The 21,404-nt window shown below is 30.7% G+C and overlaps 2 protein-coding genes across 3 annotated transcripts; one reads left to right on the forward strand and one right to left on the reverse strand.

Moving 5' to 3' along the window:
* Positions 1–7,870: 7,870 nt before the first annotated feature.
* Positions 7,871–15,977, forward strand: LOC137822634 (Riboflavin synthase-like superfamily protein). Of its 2 annotated transcripts, none has more exons than XM_068627553.2 (14): positions 7,871–8,822; positions 9,022–9,181; positions 10,022–10,070; positions 11,253–11,366; positions 11,943–12,365; positions 12,489–12,872; positions 12,947–13,042; positions 13,175–13,290; positions 13,385–13,558; positions 13,770–13,929; positions 14,018–14,218; positions 14,346–14,474; positions 14,603–14,681; positions 15,690–15,977. In XM_068627553.2, exons 1-14 carry the CDS (start codon positions 8,237–8,239, stop codon positions 15,797–15,799), a joined length of 2,781 nt encoding a protein of 926 aa, XP_068483654.1. In that variant the 5' UTR covers positions 7,871–8,236; the 3' UTR covers positions 15,800–15,977. The 2 variants fall into 2 exon arrangements, with proteins under 2 accessions (XP_068483654.1, XP_068483656.1); XM_068627555.2 differs by having other exon boundaries at positions 14,603–14,677.
* A 3,781-nt stretch (positions 15,978–19,758) lies between these two features.
* LOC137822028 (pectinesterase inhibitor 3) lies at positions 19,759–20,804 on the reverse strand. Its single transcript, XM_068626908.1, has one exon. The coding sequence runs from the start codon at positions 20,576–20,578 to the stop codon at positions 19,952–19,954; it is 627 nt and encodes a 208-aa protein (XP_068483009.1). The 5' UTR covers positions 20,579–20,804; the 3' UTR covers positions 19,759–19,951.
* Between the last annotated feature and the right edge of the window lie 600 nt (positions 20,805–21,404).

Genomic DNA, 21,404 nt, shown 5'->3' on the forward strand with positions numbered 1-21,404 from the left:
ATTGTATTCTTTTTACTTCAATCGAAGATTGTACCCAGGTGTACTCATTCTTTTCTCTCTTGACTATCAGAGGTTTTTGAGGACTGGATATAACTCTTGGTAAATAATGAACCAGTATAAACTCTTTATGTTGATCTCTCTATCCCTACTCTTTTTTAAATATGTTTTTGCTTTGTTTTTAACACTGCTGATAAAAACAATCGATTGCTTCGCAAAAATAATCGGTTGATTTTCTGGAATCACATTAAAAACAAATTTGAAATTGGCTGGACTGATTTCTATTTTTTTATTCCTCATTGGATTTCAATCTACCTTCAACATTTGTGAAAATCTTTCATAAACAATTCACCCCCTTCTTGTTTAAGGCCTACATTTATAACACTTTGATGGGTCAGATCGAGAACACATCTTTTAGGATTGGGAAGGATGATGAATGTAGATGGTCAAGTGAGGCCACTCATATTTTCACGGTCAAATATGCTTATAAACTACTAGAGAAGGAGGAGAATGAGAATAACAATATGATTTTGAACTAGTTATGAGGCACTACCCTCTGTACAGGTTGTTGGATGGAACGTGCAAAGTTGCAACTAAAGATAATTTTCATAACAGAGGCATAAAGTTAGAAAGCACTACATGCGTGTTGTGCCATGGGGATATGGAAATTGTCAATCATTTAATTTTTGGATGCAGTATCACATGGTCTATGTGGAATCAATGCTATAAATGATTTGGTGAATTCATTGTCCAACATATCCTGCCAAAATCCCATTTTAAACACTTCAGAAGTTTGATATTATCTAAGTTTAGAAATAGGATGTGGAGTTGTATGGGGGTAAGCATAATTAGTGGGATCTGGAAACATAGAAACAACATAGTTTTTAAGGATACATCTCTTGATCCGATTGAATTTTTTATAGTGGCACAACAAAAAGCTTGGTCATGGATAACATGTAAAACCAAAATGACAAGTTTTTCTTATGCTGAATGGTCCCAGTAACTTGTTGAAAATCTGTTAAAAATTATTTTGCAAAAACTTTTTATCTATATATACATGATAACTCTCACTTGATCTTAATGCATTTTTTAAACATGTTGTTTGATTGCATGTGAGATATGCACAATGGGACAAAGCATTTTGAATGAAGTCAGGAATAGGACAACACTTTAATGGGGGCAACTATTGTGGTGGAGCTGATGTCAAATATCGAACAACAAGTCTATAGCTTCTTTAAGTGGAGTTGTAAGTAATAATGCAACCTTTCACAAGGAACTCATATAAGTATTAATAGTGGAACCTTTCACTAAGAAACTCATATAAGTATATATTTTTTTCATGTCATGCATATAGAATGTGGTTCATTAACATATTTTTACAAAATATCTTGATGGTCAAGATGTTATTGATGTGGTTTATTTTTATGTTATGAATTTGCTAGACTAAAATTATTGTGAGTCTTTCTAATAATACCTTTCATTTAGATGACTTTTTTGGCTCTCAAGTTTGGTATGTGGAGGATGTCCACATTTGAATTAGGCGGTAGAATTTTGTTAAATTTTTTTATAAAAGGGTTGGAGTAACTCTAATACTCTTATTTATTTATTTTTTGTTTTATATAAAAAACTTATGCATTCCTCCTTCTATGCATAATAATTCACTTTTCCTATATATTTCTCCTAACCAATTAAAATTTCAAAAATGGATGCATATTCTCTTCATTATTTGTTGTTTCATGGAAGGGATCCTTCTCAACCACACCATTTAGTTGATTTCTCAGAAACAATAAAACATGAAAAAAATAAAATAAAAAGTTATTAAAAAGAATTAATGAAATATATTAAAAAGAATGATCTAGTAATCAATATAAAAAAAATGAATTAAATTATCTAATGATCCTTTCTTGTAAATAGTATATGCATTATTGGAGGACCCTAATGTCTTAATTATGTTTATTTCCTTTTAATGAAGTCTCAAAATGGATAAAATATATTTATTTCTCTCTAGTAAAGTCTCAAACGTACAAAATACTTTTTTTATTTATATATATAAAGTGATGGAGTGACGTGTATATTATAAACATGAAAAAACATAAATATTAATGCATGCATATAATTTCTATAATATTTTAAAAATAATAATATGACTAAAGTATTATATGTAAATATAAATTTATGATTAATTAAAAAAACCAAAAACAAAATAAAGTTATACATTTAGACATACAAATTTTTCATAATTTAAAATAAAAACTTATTTATATTTAAACCGTGTTCGAAAACAAGATTTATTTATTATAAAATTCTATTTTAAATTACAACTTACTCAATTTTATAACGAGACACTTGGCTTTTTCAACACAATTGATAAATCTAAAAGGATACATCAGTTTGGTTAGCATGAAAAATGTATCAATCGTCAAAAAAGAGGACCAACAAGACAAACTTGAAAACGATTATAGAAAATTATAATATTTTTGCCTGTATCAAACTCAAACAATTCAAAAACATAAAAGTTATGTTTTAGTTAAGTTGGAGAAGAAGATTACTGGTAAAAGCATGGAAAAGGATTAGTGGTTGAAACGTAATGAGATGAAGTATTATTTTATATGTTGTTTCATCACCTATTGTTTTAGTGTAAACAGTAGCTACAAATTCTATCTTTGAAAATACATGGTGGATGATGTTAACACTTTACTGAAAAGTACAGTTGAAAATGATCTATATGCACACAAAGTCAACTTATTAAATTGGTTTATTAGTTGCAAGAACCCAAGATTCTCTGTTATGGTTCAGTAAGCTTTTTCACTCCTTTCATATACATTTACATTATCACTGCACACTACAATTTTTAACCACGGTTAAATTCATCTTTCAATAATCACTGTAACTTGATATAGATAATATTTAACAAAGTTATAGTTTAGAATTGTCCTTGTATCTTCATTTACAATGACATTTTTTTGTATAACCTTTTTTTTGTGATACAACAATAACTTTTTACACAATATATTTTTGTATTTTTTTCTTAATTTTTCACCCACTTTCAATTGTATTTAGATATAAAATAGTCATTGTAAGTCGTATATGACAACTATTTGTACGTACAATTATTTAAAGTAATTATTTTTAACACCTGAGTAAATTTCAATAATTAGCATCCGATTTTTATGTAAAATTATAAAAATGTCCTTACTTAATTTAAAGGGTCCGAGTAAAAATATTTTTTGGATTTTTTTTTTTGAGAATATTTTTCTAGATTTAAATTTTTAGAAATTTTTTAATTTTGGAATTCCTTTTCCAAAATACGTTTTTAGAGTTTGTTGTTTGGAATTCTTTTTGGAACATATTTTTTATATTTCAGAAAACTTTTTCAGAATGAGATTTTTTATTTTTTTTGAATTCTATTTCAAAATTTGTGATTGAAATCACTTCTTATCTTCAAATTCCTCTGTATCCTATAGCTAGATTGTAAATTCATTAAACATAACTTTATCAATTTTTTTATTTTTCAGATAGTAATTGTATATAAATAAATAAGTAATATCAAGGATACTGTTTTTTTATCACTAATAAAATAATAAATTAATGAGAATATTTAAAGAATATTTCAATTCTTATAAAAAAAACTATTGAAAGTAGTCCATTAAAATATTTAATCTCATAGCATATATTCCTCATCTGGATCCACATGATCCAAATAAACATCATTCTAAGAAATGAAACAGTTCCAAAGAAAATACTACCATAAGCAAGGCATAAACTCCAGCCATAGTTATACAAAGAAATGAGCATCCACTAAGTCAAAAGAAATGAGAGAACACATAGTAGAATTATTTAGAATTTTTTTACAACTAGCTTTGACAATGATTAACTCTTATATATTGATTTGTTATTATCCATAAACTCTATTGTATCTTTCACCCTATATTATCTTTTTGACCTCACTAGCTGAATTTAGGTGTGTGCTCGAATTTTTAGGATATTAGTGTATTAGACTTTCCTTCACTCATTTTCCTTGTTTTTCGCAAAATAGTAACCAAAACTTTTTCCAATCATCAAGGGTAGCCTTTTAACACTTTTAAAATGTTCCACAAAGAAAAAGAAAAAAAATTAGTTTTCTTGTGGTAAAACTAAACTTATAAGAAACCATGTAACACTAGTACAAAAAAAGCTTAATCATGACTACGAATAACGACACTTGATAGAAATCCGTCGTAATTAAAAGCTTGATAGCATTTTCGTGAATAATTTGAATTTTCGATGCTTTATAACAACGGTTGTACTTATAACCGTCGTTAATAAATCGCATTGAGAAATAACATTCTCCCACTTAATTGTCGTTATAAATGATTTTTTTTTGTGAAAAATAACGACGGTTACCTACTTAACCGTCGTTATAAAGGTGAATAAAAATGAAAATTTGCCCAGTTCGCGCTCTCGCACTCATTCTTCTTCTCCAGCCCGCACCCTCACTTCTTCTTCTCCATCCAACGCTCTATTTGCATTGTCGCCTGATCCTTCCTCTCCTCCGCGATAGCGTGCTCCACTCCTCTCCTTTGTGCCACTGAGCTCTAAAAAACGAGGTAATGAGTCGTGTAGCCAATATCTGAAGGGGATTAGGGGGGACCAAAATTCCTAAAATCTATTATTTACTATTTATTATTATTATTTTTAAGTATTATTTAGGTATTTTAAGTTTTTAGTTCTCATATTTTCACTTCTCAGAAAATTCTAAAATTTTGCATGACGTTTCCTAGTATAAATTAGATATTTATCAAACCATTATGATTTTATTACATTCACAAATTTATTACTCATATATTACATAATGTTATGTGTTCTAACATGAAATCTTATTATTTTCGTGCTTATTCTAGATATAACATGTTGAGTGGGAGGGAAAGTCCAAATGCAAAAAAACTCACTTGGATGTACCTTAATATATTTATATAAATTTTTGTAGAATGTTATATGTACTAATTTATTGTATGTAGACTTTCATATTTAAATTATGATATTACATGCATTATTGTTTTGAAAATTTAATATTTTATATAAGATTAAAGTATATATATAATAATAAAATATTTAAAAAACATTTATAATGATTGTTCCATTTGAGAACAGTCTTTAAAAGGCATTTATAACGACAATTCAAGTGAGAACCGTCTTTAAAAACGACAGTTTTTTACACTGTCGTTAATGTAGTTTTATAACAACGGTTCTAGAATGGTCGTTATAAACAACTGATTTACAATGACATCCAAAATAATGACGATTCCTAAATCGTATTTATATTGCTCATTTTTAATCGTTGTTAAAGCACTATATCGTAGTGTAAACTTCTCATATGAGTCTTGATAAAGGAAGAGCATTATTTCCACAATATAGTAAATTTCAATGTCTTGTTAATTTCTCATGAGCTTGAAAATACTTCTAAGAGATAAGCACATAATGCATTCAAACACAAAACTATGGAGAAGATAGATGTGTGTTCTTGCGAACCAATCATCTATAACCTACCAACTTTAAAATTTATTGATAGTTAAAACTTTGATAACTAATTAAATATCAATACAAAGAGTTGTTTATAAATTTTATTAATAATAAAAATTATTTTAGATATCAATAATTTAACAAGTATTATCTAATTTTTCAATATATTAACTAATTAAATGATATAGTAGTTCTACCGTAATAAATTTATTAAATAGAAGTGAATTATTGCACACTTTATTTTGTTAGAGATATTTCATCGTTTATTCGATCACTACATTTGTGAAAATTTGTATACATATTAGAATAAATTATTTTACCTTTTATTATTTTATAAAACATATGATTTAAATTTATATTACAACTTATATCCTAATCTGTAAAATTGCATATATTATACTAATTTATAATTTAGTTCCTTTTATTATGTATATAGACTTGTTTTTATCATAGTAGGCATAATAGTATTTTATTAAATTGAAACAAAATATTATTATTATTATTATTATTATATATATTTGATTTAGATTCTTCTATTTATTTTAAATATTAAAATAAATCATAATAGAAATTTATTTTGTAATGTTATAAAGTGTTGATATATTTATTTAATAATATTATTATTATTTTATTAACACAATTTTAACTGTGTTAAACTATTGAATAAGAAATATTTGTTGCTTTCAGCCCCATGTAAGTTTAACTATTCTAGACTGTTCTAGAATTCACTTTATACATATGTATCTCAAAATCCCGTTTAGGGTTGTTGTAGTACTCTCATTTTGTACTATTTTTCTTTCTTCTTTTTGGCTAAAGTACTACTCAGTGCACTGAATCCATTTCCATCAATCTTTGGTGTGTTACAATCTCACAATTAATTAAAGCAGCAAAAATACATAACATTTTGTTTATTTCCCAAGCAACAATAATCATAATTGAAGACAAAAAAATATAAAATAAAAAGGAAGCTTCTATGGGTGAAAGATTCAGTTTGTATAATTTAATCAATAAAAATTGATTTCAGACGTGGGAGACACTAACAACACAACGAGATTGTTTTATTTTATTTTATTTAACTAATTAATTAAACATCAACTGTGATAATACTCTCTCCAGTTATCACTTGTTTCTTTTTACACAGATAATATTTTTAATTATTTTAATTATTAAAAAACTGACATGGTACGTATGTAATATAATATGGAGTGTATAATTATTTTTTATCTATCGCTTATACTTTCTGAATAAAAACACATTGAAAATATTGTCAAAAGTCTCAAATTTTTGTTTAAGAAAACATTATTAATATTATATCTTGAGGGTTCAATTATGTCACAGATAATATTTAATGTATATTAATATATGATTATTTTAAAATTAATTAGATACAATTAAAAATATACAGTAAGTATAATTTAATATATTTGAACTGATTTTAAGAAAATATATAGTGAACTATAAAAGAGAAAGTTTTCTGAAGTTATTTTGGTTATCATGGAATTATACTAACTATTAATTGGGGAAGCCGAAGGTTAAAATGTATAAAATATTTAATTTTCAAAAAGAATAAAATGAGAAATTAGCCAGCACTTAAAAATATTATAATTTAATGTATAGATATACAAGCATTCTAATTAATGAACATCTAATGGCAAAATAAATGTACACCCTATTGTATGGTTAATTTGACAATATAAGCATAAGGTAGCTTAGATATGCCAATGTCCAATTTAAGAGAAGAATTCACAAAGTTTCTTATATATATTGACCACAATTATATATTCTGCATGACATGTTTGCCCTAGTTTAAAAATTAATCTAATAATTATTTTAAGGGAAAAAAAAGTCAATTGAAGCATAATGAAATCACAGGGACCTATGTAAATTATTTAAAAACTTAATAGCCTCCAACAACTTGAAAGAATATAGTTCAACCTCTGTAACTGGAAAGTGTCATTAGTGTTAGCAAAAGGAGAATATTTTAATTCACATGACACAAGCATATCCCCTCTTAATGACCATTGCTTACGCTAATTTCACTTTGGTTAATCCAATTCTATGACCTCTTCCCTATCCATCTTTCATGAACCAGCCTTCATTGGCCACCAAAATTTAACAACTTCCTCGACTAAAAATAACAAAATTTCATAAGTACAAATTTTATTTTAGAATTATTCAGAATCTAGTCTATTATAACAAGAATTTGTTGAAGTGATTGATCAGATGATTCGCTATCGATGATGTTACACGACTAGAATAATAATATTTTATAATAATATACTTCTTATAGAATTGTGCATTATTGTATATTTGTGATTAAAAATATATATTGAGATTTAAGAATAAATGGAACAGAGATACGATTGTTATTATTGTTGGAAGTAGAAGTACAACTGGATGAAGCAATATATAAAGAAATGTGGGAGAGGTGTGAGGAATTGGTTGGTTTTATTTTAGAGTAAAAAAGAGTAGAGAAATTGAAGATCCCATTTCTCAACTACTCTCTTAGGTGCGGGAAGACCAGATTGGCGTTGAAATCGTGTGCGCAAATTCGTTGAGAGGTGTTTGTCTTGTTTTCCAACCATTTCCTTTCTTTTGTTTTAATACAAACTTCCACGCTCAAACGTGTAAACCAAAAACCATCTACTCAAACATTTTACTTTCTCTCTCTACACAGAGAGAGAGAAGTAACTCGCTTCAAGAATTAAACGAAGAAAACGTATTGCAACTACATTGTTTGATGAGGACGTCGTCGTTCGGGAGATGCAGCAGCAGCGAGTTCCAATTGCCGGAGAGCTTCGCCACCTCGTCGCCGGCAACCGGAGGACGCGCCTACGGCGCAATGATGCCGGTGTTCCTCAACGATCTCCGGAGCAACCACCACAAGGAGCTCGTGGAGATCACGCTGGAGCTCGAAAACGACGCCGTGGTGCTCTGCAACTTGACGCCGGCGGCCGCGTATTCCGCTCCCAATGCTTCTCCGTCGTCGAGCAGCGGAGGAGGTGACGGCGGCGGCGGCGTGGCGCGGAGCCTCTCTATCACGTCGAGGATTCGGAGGAAGTTCCCGTGGCTGCGGTCGTTGTCGTCGGCGTCGGTGGAGAGTGTGGTGGCCGCCGAAGATCCGGTGACGACGGCGCGAAACGCACGGAAGATGAGAGCGAAGCTTGAACGGACGCGGTCGAGCGCGCAGAGAGCTCTGAAAGGTCTGAGATTCATCAGCAAGTCCGGGGAAGCCAGCGAGGAGTTGTGGGGAAAGGTGCAAGAACGGTTCAGCGTGTTGGCCAAGGATGGCTTACTCGCTCGAGAAGATTTCGGTGAATGCATAGGTAATTAAGGATTTATAATTCAAGTTAAATTAACCTTAATTACATTTTTAGTTCGTGAAATAATAGGATGCATGATTGTATATAATTTAAATACTGAGGCCAAGGCATAGTTTAGATCTTGAAGGAAATGCATGAGCGTATTGAGAGATGCAGTTTTAGTAAAATAATTATAAATTTGTGGGAAATTGAATGATGAAAGGAATGGAAGATTCGAAGGAATTTGCAGTGTGTATATACGACGCATTGAGTCGCAGGAAGGAAAGGAGAGTTAGTAGCATAAACAGAGAAGAGTTGCACGACTTCTGGTTGCAAATTTCAGACCAGAGTTTTGATGCTCGCCTGCAGATTTTCTTTGACATGTAAGTTTTTCATCATCTTTTCTCTTTGGAATCATTAAGAAACATTGTTTTTCCCTTCACATGCCCAATATTTTCGTGGTTCTCGTCAGCAAAACTAGTTCATAAGATAAACTACCTTTTAATTCATAATTTAACTGTTAACTAGTACACAACTTCTTAACTTGTAAATGTTTGTTTACATAATATATTTTATATTCGATAGTTATTCAAATTATTTTTAAAAATATATGTTTTTTCTTTTAATTTGGTATCATGGACCTGTTAGTTACAGAATTTGATAGCTGGAATAGTAGAGTTAGGGGACAGAAGTTGAAAGAAAACAAGGGTTCTGTTCAACCCAAGACGTGCACCTCTTAAGCTTCTCTAGTTTAAACTGTAGAGACCCAGAGTCTATGCTTCTGTAGACGATACAAACAAAATAATGATATCTTATCTATATGTACTATCATTTTACACCAACTTATTACCTTTCATTTCACTCAATCTTCAAACATCTTGTAGGCAGATTTTTTTCTTTCTTATTTTATGACTTTTCTATAATTCTAACATAATGTTCATTTTTTTATTCATACTCACTAATCACTTTTTTTACTTCTGAATTTAATAGAAAATAGTAAATTATTTAGAGTGATTTTGGTATCGACTTGAAATTAAATTATGAGATATTAATCTTCATATAAAATATATATAGATAATTTCATTTAATAGAAAGTGGCAAGCAGAGCCTTCAATTCGAATAAATAATCATGTATTTAAATATGACAATTCATTATAATTGTTTTTAATCACCAGGTTTGGCACTGTTCTTTAAATGTTAAATTAAAAAGTTATTTATTTCAGGGCAGACATTAACGAGGACGGAAGAATTACCAGAGAGGAAGTACAAGAGGTAAGACTTAAGATGTTTAAGAAATACATTTATCCACTAAACTCTTATTATTTTATCAAGTTTCACCATCATTTGTAAAATTAATCTTTAATCAAGACTAATTTCTTAAATCACACCTAATGTTAGTTTAGCAACAACTTCTTAGAAAAATTGTTTCTCCTATAGAAAATTTATTATTTTATAAAAAAAATATGCTTACATGAGATATATTTAAAATGATATTGAAAAAATGAATGGGAGATAAAATAAAATAAAATTGGACATTAAAAATAAGGATTTTCCAAAATTCGCTTCAATTTTTTAATTAGGTTTGTGTTGCTTATTATCATTATTAGTTTATTCCTCGTTGAAACGAGAAACTCTATATATCTGTGACCTTAAGGTTAAGCATTATACGCTTTAAGCAATAGATTTAAGAGAAAAACTGTACGAAAAATGCTAATGATAATAAAGAACCATAGGTTAAACTTCAAGCTCATTTAAATACAGAGTTTGATCTGACATTTGTATGGCTAAATTTGACCCATATATAGAATTTTTATTCTATATGTAGCTTGAAAATTATATCTAGTCATCAGTATCTTTTTTACTAACTCTTAAATAAATAAATAAAAAAAAAATATAGACAAAATAAAATGGATCCTCTAGAATTTTATTCCATATGTAATTTTGAAAATGACTTTAAATCATCTTTTTTATGTTTGGATTAAAAAATAAAATTGATTTTTTATAAATTAATCTTAATTTATGTATAAGTTAAAATTATTATTTTTTAAATTGTATAAAATATTTTTTATAAATTGATTTATATATAAAATGATTTCATTTTATGTATAAATTAGTTTTAATCAGTGAAAAGGTTAATTTTTAAAAAAAATATTTTATGTGGTTAAAAAAAACATGTCGTATAAATTAACAGAATTTATTATCCTATTAAAATAACTTCATGAATGTAGAAAGAGTAAACAAAAATATATTAATTTAATGCGGAGAAGCTTGCATTGAATCAAATTTTAAAATGCATTACGATATATTCATGAATCAAGAAAAAGAGAAAAATAGCGAAAGATATATATTAATTGGATTGTGAGATGGTGTGCGAATTTTTTAAATTACATTACTTATTGCTGACGTGAATATTTTGTCTTGTTCATACGCTTTGTTTATAATCTTCTTCAACAGCTCATAATGCTCAGTGCTTCCGCAAACAAGTTATCAAAGCTAAAGGAACAAGCTGAAGGATACGCCTCGTTAATAATGGAAGAATTAGATCCAGAAAACCTGGGTTATATCGAGGTAAGAGTGCGGAAAAAGACAAAACTATAGCATAAATACCCTCTGTCTTAGACCTGAAAAACTTATAATTGAAATTAAAAACATTTGTTAACATATTATTAAATTTAAATTTATATATTTTTTAAAATTATTTTTAGCATTAATAAGGAGTATTTTTTATGAATTTAATTAAGTTCTTTTAACCTCTTTTATTATTAATATATTCATTATTTTAATTTTAATTAATAGTCAGACTATGTTCTCAATATTTTTCATACAGCACAAAAATCAGCCGGTCAAATGATTTAAAATATTAATACATTCAACTAATTGTTTATTAATTCTAAAAATTCTTATAATTAAAGATATTTTGTAAAAAATAGTTAACGTAAGAGATATTTTAAATCGATTCTTTTACCTAAGTTAGTTCCTCGAATAAGATTGGAGGGAGTAATTTGAAACTTTAAAACAGTTAATTACATTTAAAAAAAAAGTTAAACAGAGCAATATACTGATTCCAGCCATCTAACTTGAGGAGATTATTGAAGTGTTGTGTTACAATTTTTGTTGATCACTAAAATTACTGTCCTTATTCAGCTGTGGCAGCTAGAAATGTTGTTACTAGAGAAAGATAGGTATATGAACTACAGCAGACAACTGAGCAGCGCAAGTGTAAACTGGAGTCAAAATATGACCGAGACAATGCCTAGAAATGATATACAAAGATTGCGCAGGACCCTCCAATGCCTTGCATTAGAGTATTGGAGAAGGGGTTGGATTTTGTTTTTGTGGTTAGTTATCAGTGCTAGCCTCTTTGGCTGGAAATTTTACCAGTATAGAAACAGATCAACTTTCCAAGTCATGAGCTACTGCATACCAATAGCCAAGGGTGCTGCGGAAACACTCAAGTTCAACATGGCTCTCATCCTCTTACCAGTTTGCCGAAACACTCTCACATGGCTTCGTTCCACCGGAGCCAGAAAGTTTGTGCCCTTCGATGACAACATTAATTTCCACAAGGTAAGACGGCTGTCAACTCGGGATATTTTTATAATTATAATGCTAGTCGTGTAGGCTGAACATTTAAATGAAGCTCATACAAATTGCTTGAGAATTTGATTTTGTCCCCGTCCTTTTCTACAGATGATTGCATTCGCCATAGCTGTTGCAGTCGCCATTCATGCCGGCAATCATCTGGCGTGTGATTTCCCCCTTCTCGTAAACTCATCTCCGGAAAAATTTTCACTTATATCTTCAGATTTCAATAACAAAAGACCCACTTATAAATCACTTCTGACCGGTGTAGAAGGCGTAACTGGAATCTCAATGGTTATTCTCATGGTCATCTCTTTCACTCTAGCAACTCACCACTTCCGGAGAAACGCACTGAGGCTTCCTTCACCCTTTAACAGATTGACAGGCTTCAACGCATTTTGGTACTCACACCACCTTTTTGCTCTGGTCTACGTTCTGCTACTCGTCCATGGACAATTCTTGTATTTGACCCATAGCTGGTACCAGAAAACGGTAAGAATTTCAAATGCTATAAACAATAACCATGGGGATAAGTTGAAAGTAATTTTGTTTCCTTTTTATTCCAGACATGGTTCTATATCTCTGTTCCTCTGTTGCTATACATAGCAGAGCGTACTCTACGCACTCGAAGATCAGCACATTATATGGTGAAAATTCTGAAGGTAATCATCCAAATAATTGAAACTCTATCTACTTTTCCATCTCCCACTAAGCTTAGCATAAGGATCTATACAGATATAACATGAGAAAAACTTGTTTTTTCCGGTACATATTTCTTAACATTGATCTGGCAGGTTTCGGGGCTACCAGGAAATGTCTTCAGCTTAATCATGTCTAAGCCTAATGGATTCAAGTACAAAAGCGGACAGTACATATTTTTACAATGTCCAAAAATCTCTCCCTTTGAGTGGTATTGTTCTAGTTCTCGGGTCTATTGTAAAAGTTATAGACATGAGTACATGTGCAAATTCAAATTAAATATCTCGTCTTGAAATACATTTTAGGCACCCGTTTTCCATCACCTCAGCTCCTGGAGATGAGTACCTAAGTGTTCACATCCGGACAGTGGGAGACTGGACCCAAGAACTTAAGCTTCTCCTAACAAAAGAAGATGACAATTTGCCTACGGTTAAACGTGGTGCGACGTTTGGTGAACTAATACAACTGGATCAAAGAGGGTAAGTAAAGGCCAGATTTTTTTTCATAAATAGAAGGATAAAATGTCTTTAAAGTTTTGATCAAAAGTTGTTTTGGTAACTATATTTTGAAACCAGCCATTTTGGTCCTCCTATTTTTTTGGAGCGTGGTGAATTTAGTTCCTGGTCAACTTATTCTATTCGAAATTTCAGTATCATAAATTGTTATATAAAGTAGAGATTTGTTTCACAGACAACCGAGGCTGCTTGTTGATGGCCCTTATGGAGCTCCAGCACAAGACTACCAGCGCTTTGATGTACTACTCCTCATAGGGTTAGGAATTGGAGCAACTCCTTTCATTAGCATTCTCAGAGATCTTCTCAATAACACCAAAACAATGGATGAAGCCGGGGTAAAGTGCAAAATCTGGCTCCCTTTTCAGAAAATATAATTATTCCACTTCCATCTTCAGTTATCAATTTTTATAAGGTGATGTGCAGGAGCCATCAAACACAGAAACAAGTCAAGCAACCAGATCAGATGAGAGCTCCAATAGTTTTACATCGTCAAACTTAACACCAGGAGGAAATAAGAGAGCACGAAGGACTACCAATGCTTATTTCTACTGGGTTACTAGGGAGCCTGGATCTTTTGAATGGTTTAAAGGAGTAATGGACGAAGTTGCAGAAATGGACCACAAAGTAAAACTAATAATATATATATGGTGTTCATAAATAACTCTCGACTCTACTTATAAATAGTTTTCTGATATACTAACTCTCCTTTGTTCTTTTGTTTCTTTTGTTTTTATTTTTTAATCTGATTCAGGGGCAAATTGAGCTCCACAACTATCTTACAAGTGTCTATGAAGAGGGGGATGCGAGATCAACCTTAATCACCATGATCCAAGCACTTAACCATGCCAAACATGGTGTTGACATCCTATCAGGCACTCGAGTAAGATCTTCAATACCTGGAGTTGTGAACACAAAATGAACAATGTTCATTGTTTGTGCTTATTGTGATGATTACACACCTAAACATTATAACGTGACCATTTTCCTTTTGTTGTTTTTCAATGGCAGGTAAGGACACACTTTGCTAGGCCCAATTGGAAAGAGGTTTTCAACAAGATTGCCTCTAAACATCCGTTTTCTACAGTAGGTAAATTGCTAGCTACAAAGTGCAGAACCGTTTTCTAAGAGAGGATATTGAATTTTCCTTCTTTTTTCCTGCAATATTGGGACACCAATTATAAATTGCCAATGCTATGCATCACATGAAGTCAGGCCCTAGGCCTTCTCCTACCATCCACAAAACACTACAAATATGCTTAGGAGTAAAGGACACAGATAAAAATTAAGATAAAGGGGCTGTAGTAACCGGTTGAAACTATGAATAATACTATAGTACTAAAGCATGTGCTCATCATTTACATGAAACTATAGATCCAGTTGTTCAATGCAACTATGAAGTAATTCTTCAATAATTTAAATTATTTACACTTATAAAATTATGACTTAGTTTAAAGTATCTTACTAATAATGCAAATCTTAACAATTTAATTTTGAGTGAGATAGAAGTTATACTGATAAAACTGATCCCTCTACATAAAAATGAAAACCAAAGTAGTGAAAATGTAAGGCAAATTAACCGTTCCCTCCTTAAAAAAACTGTTATTGGGAAAGTTAAAGAAGTATTCTAGTTAATTAAGTCAAAAAAAAATTTATCAACAATGATAAGAAGATTAAAACCTATGACCTGAGATAACAATTATTTAACAACTATAATATAATAATACAAATAAATGATTGATAAATTAAATAAAATTTTCATCTGGTTACCATTACTTTATTCACAAATTCTTTATTATTAGGTCTACTCATATGAGTTAATTAAGTCAACTAATAATAATATATTAATTAACCATTGTTCAATATGATTAAATAGTTAAGCAGGTAGATAATCCTAAAATAACATTAGTAGAAATTTAAAACAGAAACAGCTGAGTTGCAAACCATCCCTCTCTGCATACGGAGCACATGCATGCAGGCTAAGCAGTGAGGTTTTTGGAACACTTTTGTATTGATGTATTCAGTTATAAAGCTTGATCCATATTTGTTAGTTGCCAATATTAGAAAATTTTAACAAAGCAAATGTATAAACTTGCAGGGGTGTTCTATTGCGGGATGCCAGTATTGGCAAAGGAGCTAAAGAAGCTATCACTTGAACTGAGCCACAGAACAACTACACGCTTCGAGTTTCACAAGGAGTACTTCTGATATAGGAAATGAAAATCTAAACAACTTTTACTTATTCTTTTGTATTTACCAATTAGATTATTCAAAAGGGAAATTAAGAAATGTGTAGGCCGTAGTAGGAAGGAAGCAACATGTAATTATAGTATATTTGATACAAAAATACGGTACAGTAAAAAATCCAATAACAGAGGAAAGTATAGAAAGGCGAACACATGATCTGAAAACTGGTAACAGTGGAACTGTGGAATCATCCAGTAAACTCTATGAGCAACCTATAGCAAAAAAGTGCATACACGATACAAATCCTGCACATTTCCACTTCTTCACCTTAATCCTCTCACTAATTGCTTTTTCTTTTTGTAAATTCTAAAGACTAGTTAATATCTGTAAAGACTTTAAGTTTTACATTATGATCCAATCCTATAAAATTGTTCTAAGGAATAAATTCAAAGTGTCTAATGACAAACCAAGAACAATAATTATTAAATGAGTTTAAGTCTAATTTATTCTTGTAAAATCAACTTAGTAAGATGAGATTTGTCCTCCTCACTTATATACTATAAATTAGTTTTATCAGTCGATATGAAATCTCCAACACACCAATCACATTGACGATATTGAGTGTTGAAATCGAGAGGACTGATATGAATGAATTATTCTCATTACTAAGTTGAAAAGTCACTTAGACAGTTTCACCAAACGATTCATGTCTTAGTAGACATTAAGAGACTAGATAGTTTATTGAGACCATCTACCACATATGATAGAAATTGCATATCAAAGATCGAAGGGTCTAGCAAAATCAAGCAGACTAAGAATCTTTAAACAAAATTTCACTAAGTCAATCTTCACAAATTTACACATTGGTTCAACATAAATATTCTAAGTGATAGTTGCTTTTTGTCACTAAGCCCATTACAGGCTTAATCATCAATCATTTGGATCAAATCCAAGCACTGAAAGAACTTGTTGTTTGACAAAACTTTTGTAATCACATCGGAGGAATTATGATCTGTTGAGACCTTCATTACCTTCCCAAATCCTCATGCAATCTCCCCTCTTACAAAATGCAGTTCCACGACAATGTGTTTAATTCTTTCATGATAGACTTGGTTCTTGGACATGTGTATTGCATTATTATTCTCACATACTATAGTCACAAGTTGTACATAAAATAAAAGAATTTATTAAGTCTTCTTTGTGTCAACACAGGACCTGTAGTCGACATGCTAATCAATATCGTTTGACTTTAATGGTGTCGTACTTGTAAATACATTAGTCATTGCAATACACAACATTTCTTTTATATTTATATTTTGGCTTATCACAAGGTTGCACATTTATGTTAGTAATATTTGTGTTATTGTTATATGCTTAGTGTTTGGTAGATAAATTCTCTTTCAAAATTTATGCTTTTTAGTATAGTTTTAATGAAGGTATACACTACAAGAAAATCATTAAATAGAAACCAATTTTAAAGACAAAAAATAACTAGTTGTTATATTGACTAAATTAGATACTATTTTAGAGACTAAAAATATTATTATATCTAAATTAGTTTTTATAATTGATAAATATTTTAAATTAGTATTTACTTAGCTACCAAAGTACAATTAAGTACAATCATTGTCATCATCCATGTTCATCAAAAGGTGAGAATAAAGACTTTGGCCGCCAAATGTGGAATGTTGGTGAGAGGAGTCATCTGGGTCCAATTCGATGTGATTGGGTTTCGAAAGACTATAGTCAAAGTGCTTTCTTTTCAATGGTATTGTGACGGTCTGTTCTGAGTCAATAACAACAACACTAACAGTTTTCTCTTTGTTCAAGATGCCTTTCGTATGACGAGTCATCTTAGTTCCGCTCAGTGACATTGTGTTTTCTGAAATGGGATAAAACAATGAGTATCAATAAAAGAGTATAGTGTGAGAGTTATAAGTATGATGAGACCGTTGTAGACTTTAAGATTAGTGGGTCGGGATTCGAGTCTTAGAAGAATAGAGGTTTCAAACATAGTGTCCAAATCATCAAGTTAGTTTCAAGACCAATCTCTAGGATGTGCCTCAAAACCAATTATGTTTTAAGTTTATCAACCCCATTGGCTTATGTTTGAGGCTGGGGGTTGTGAGATCATAGTTCGAACACAATCATAGTATGAAAATGATCCTAACACCGATCTCTGAAAATAAAAATAAAAAATCCCCTTTACTTCTCTATTAGGGACAGTGATTGCGGAAATAGACTGGATATGCAGGATTGTGATCAATTTGGAAATATAACTAGAAACGATATCAGATACAAGGAGAAAGAATGAGAACATTACTCAATATAAGAAAAAGAAAGAGGTTTAATCAAGAGACAACAACAACTCGACTGGAAACCACTACTTCTAACTAAACTAAATGCTCTAATTGGACAATCTCTCTTTATTTACTTGAACATTTAACAACTTTGTCTTTATATAGATTTTCATAGAGATGATTATCATTGTGTAATCTATAGGTAAGTTTTCATATAGATAATTATCATGGGAAATAATCTTTATGCGTTTGATAATGTTATCCTTCAAAATTTTGCACAAATATATCTACGGCTTCGTGTTGTAAATAGAGATAATTCTTTGTAAATAAATATAATGCACGCATAGACACTCATATAACTTAGATTACATATTTATTACTGATAATTTAATTGAAAATAAAATTGTATAATAGGATAAAGATAACATTAAAAGGTTCTTATATATGTGACGTAGTCTATTAAACATAACAAGAGTTAGAGGACTCATAAATATATAAAAAAATATTAATTCAATTATTTAATTATATTTATAAGCATCAAAACTTTTTTACTTAAAAAGATATTTAGTACTAAGATAAATTAGGTCTTAACAACCAACACTCCTACCTTTCCAGGCACAACCACTATCATATGATATGCTCCACTCAACCCACATGGGCTATGATGCTCAAAACCTTCCTCTATTTTGTTTATGAAAAAGTATATATATATATATATATATATATGAGTTATTTTCTTTACTTCTCTAAGAACATGCTAATATATATTTGCTTTGAAAGCTCATACTTTATTAATATCTTACGTGTTTTGATTAATATATTATTTTTATAATGTTATATATCATACGTTCTAAGTGGGATGTTTTTATCTAATATATTTCAAAAAAATGTTTATTTTACATCTAACTACAATTCAATAAATATTAATACTTTAATTATTTATAAAAATTTATAAATTTTTTAGTTTAAAAAAAAATCTAACATTTTATATTTTCTTAATATTTTTATTAAAAAAATTAATTATTTTTATTACAAATATTAATATTTATTATATTATTGAGTGAAACAGTTAAAATATCATAACCCAACCCAATATAATTTTCAGAAAACTACGGTAGACAAACACAGTGTCAATAAAAATATGGATTTCGATGATGCTCTGAGCTACAAATAGTCTTAACCCTATAAAAGGTCTAAAATTCAGTTTCACTTTAATTTCTTTTCAAAAGGATCTTATACTTTTATATAGATTACTCACATGCATTTCTTTTTATATGCCTGCATGAAATGCACTTTGGCTTAATTAATTTTATTAACAAAATATTTTTTTATATTTGAAATATTAATCTTAATTAAATAAAAATTCAATATAATTTTAATCTCTACATTCTAATAAGAGAAATACCAAATCTAAATCCTTCACTATCCAAATAATGAGGAGGACTAAAGTTGCACATCACTTTAAATAAATGTTGAGATAAAAAAAGAAAACCTTTTGAACCTTTTTATAAAGACTATACACTCAAAGACATCACAGTTTCATGAACTACCACACCAAGTAGCTTCACCTCCAACTTTACACTCTCATCTCTCTTTTTTTTTAATTATTTTTATCTGATAAAAGAAAACATTTCTCCCAAAAGATACTACTTTTACATGTGAATTCACCATGGAAAGTGATAAAGATATAACATTATTTTTATTATTATTATTATTATATATAGTAATATACATAATTTTATTTGTAGGAAGAAACACAAAAAAAGAAAAAAGGAGTCACACGGTGCTTTACCTAATAAAATAACTAGACATTACAGTTTCAGGTACTTTACTTGACCTGCTACCTCCATTTCCCATACCTCTTTCTATCCATTCAATTCTTAGAGATGGTGAGGCCTGACCTGGGCCTGGGCCTGGGCCTGTGCATGGGCATGGACTTTCGAGTCCTACTTTGACCGAGCCGATTAATCATATACAGAGCATTGCTGGTGACCTTGGCAACGTCGGTGACCCTGCGTTTGACGTCGGGCCTGGCATTGCCCGAGAAACCGTCGAGGCAAGTGTCGCCATCAGTGAGGGCGGCGCTGACCCACGTCTGTGCGTTGCTCATTTGCCAGCGGAAGGTCTCGGAGCGTAGGTGCTGAAGCTCGTCGAGGCTCCGCCGGAGCTGCTCCACGGAGTCCGAGATCTGCTCGGTGCAGTCGTGCAGCGCGGAGCGCTGCCGCTTGCTCATGGCGGCGGCGCCGCCTTTGGAAAGCGCGTGCAGGAACTTGGAGGTCCGGCGGGTGTGGGCCAGGCTAACCCTGAGCGCGGCCCGGGCCAGGTCGAGGGGCGTATTGGCGGGCCCCGGGTAGTGGGAGAGGGTGCGGACGCAGAGACGCGCGTAGCGCGCGTGGACGCAGGATGATCGGAGTAGATCCTGCGGCTTGCTCTGTGCTGCGGTGGTGAAAAGCGTTGGAGATGTTAAGAAAAAGAAGAGTAGAAGCATTTGGAGTTGCATTGTAGCGAGATCTGGAAGAAGAGAGTGAGTGAAGAAGAGTGAGGTGTGGCAGTGCTGGTGGTTGGGAAATGGGAGAATGATTTTGATTTTGGGGAATTAATAGGGATTTTTGTGTTGTGGTGTTTGTAGCTGTATGGGCGGTGGAATTTGTTGGTATTTATAGCTGTGTTTGTGTTAGGGTGGTGAGAGTATTGCTTTTTAAAACTTGAAATTACAATGACCGTTTTATCATGTACGTGGGGTTCCATTTCTCACCAATTACTACATCCAAACGTTATATTTAAAGTTTGTTCGATTTATAATCTAGTATAAAATTTAAATTAATTTTAATACTTTGATTTTATTAATTTTTGTTATATATTGTTAAGTAGGCCTGTATAAAAAAAAATTACATTAAGAAATTATTAATAAAATGATACGCTTGTAAGAAGTTTTTATAATTACTACTGGAATACTAATGTCCATCATGTCGACATCATCTTTTTACCTCAGTAACTCGATATGTTTTATGAGAATCCATAAAAGATTTAAACACATTATTAGTTAGTAATACATTAAATTACATGAAAAACATGATGAAGATATAATTAGGTTCCTTTTAGGCTTAACATATCTATTTATATTAGCGAGGATCTAAGATAACTACATAAATAAGGAATTTCAAAAACATTTTAAGTATGTTTATTATTGGTTAATTAACTTTAAATATGTAGTATTATATTTATATAAATAAGCAGTTTTTTTAATTTAATTTTTGAACCATTATTCCTTTGATGAAAATATAGATTAAAAAAATCTAAACAATTAATTTTAATTGATTGTTATT

Source organism: Phaseolus vulgaris, chromosome 9 (assembly GCF_051622355.1).
Source record: "Phaseolus vulgaris cultivar YP4 chromosome 9, ASM5162235v1, whole genome shotgun sequence".
Taxonomy (NCBI): domain Eukaryota; kingdom Viridiplantae; phylum Streptophyta; class Magnoliopsida; order Fabales; family Fabaceae; genus Phaseolus; species Phaseolus vulgaris.

Bases quoted from the DNA above. Each gene is read 5' to 3' on its own strand.
- LOC137822634 (XM_068627553.2), top strand. From the start codon at position 8,237: ATGAGGACGTCGTCGTTCGGGAGATGCAGCAGCAGCGAGTTCCAATTG. The intron at 10,071-11,252 runs GTAAGACTTAAG...CTTCTTCAACAG, and splicing joins CCAGAGAGGAAGTACAAGAG to CTCATAATGCTCAGTGCTTC. The intron at 14,682-15,689 runs GTAAATTGCTAG...ATAAACTTGCAG, and splicing joins ACATCCGTTTTCTACAGTAG to GGGTGTTCTATTGCGGGATG.
- LOC137822028 (XM_068626908.1), bottom strand. From the start codon at position 20,578: ATGCAACTCCAAATGCTTCTACTCTTCTTTTTCTTAACATCTCCAACG.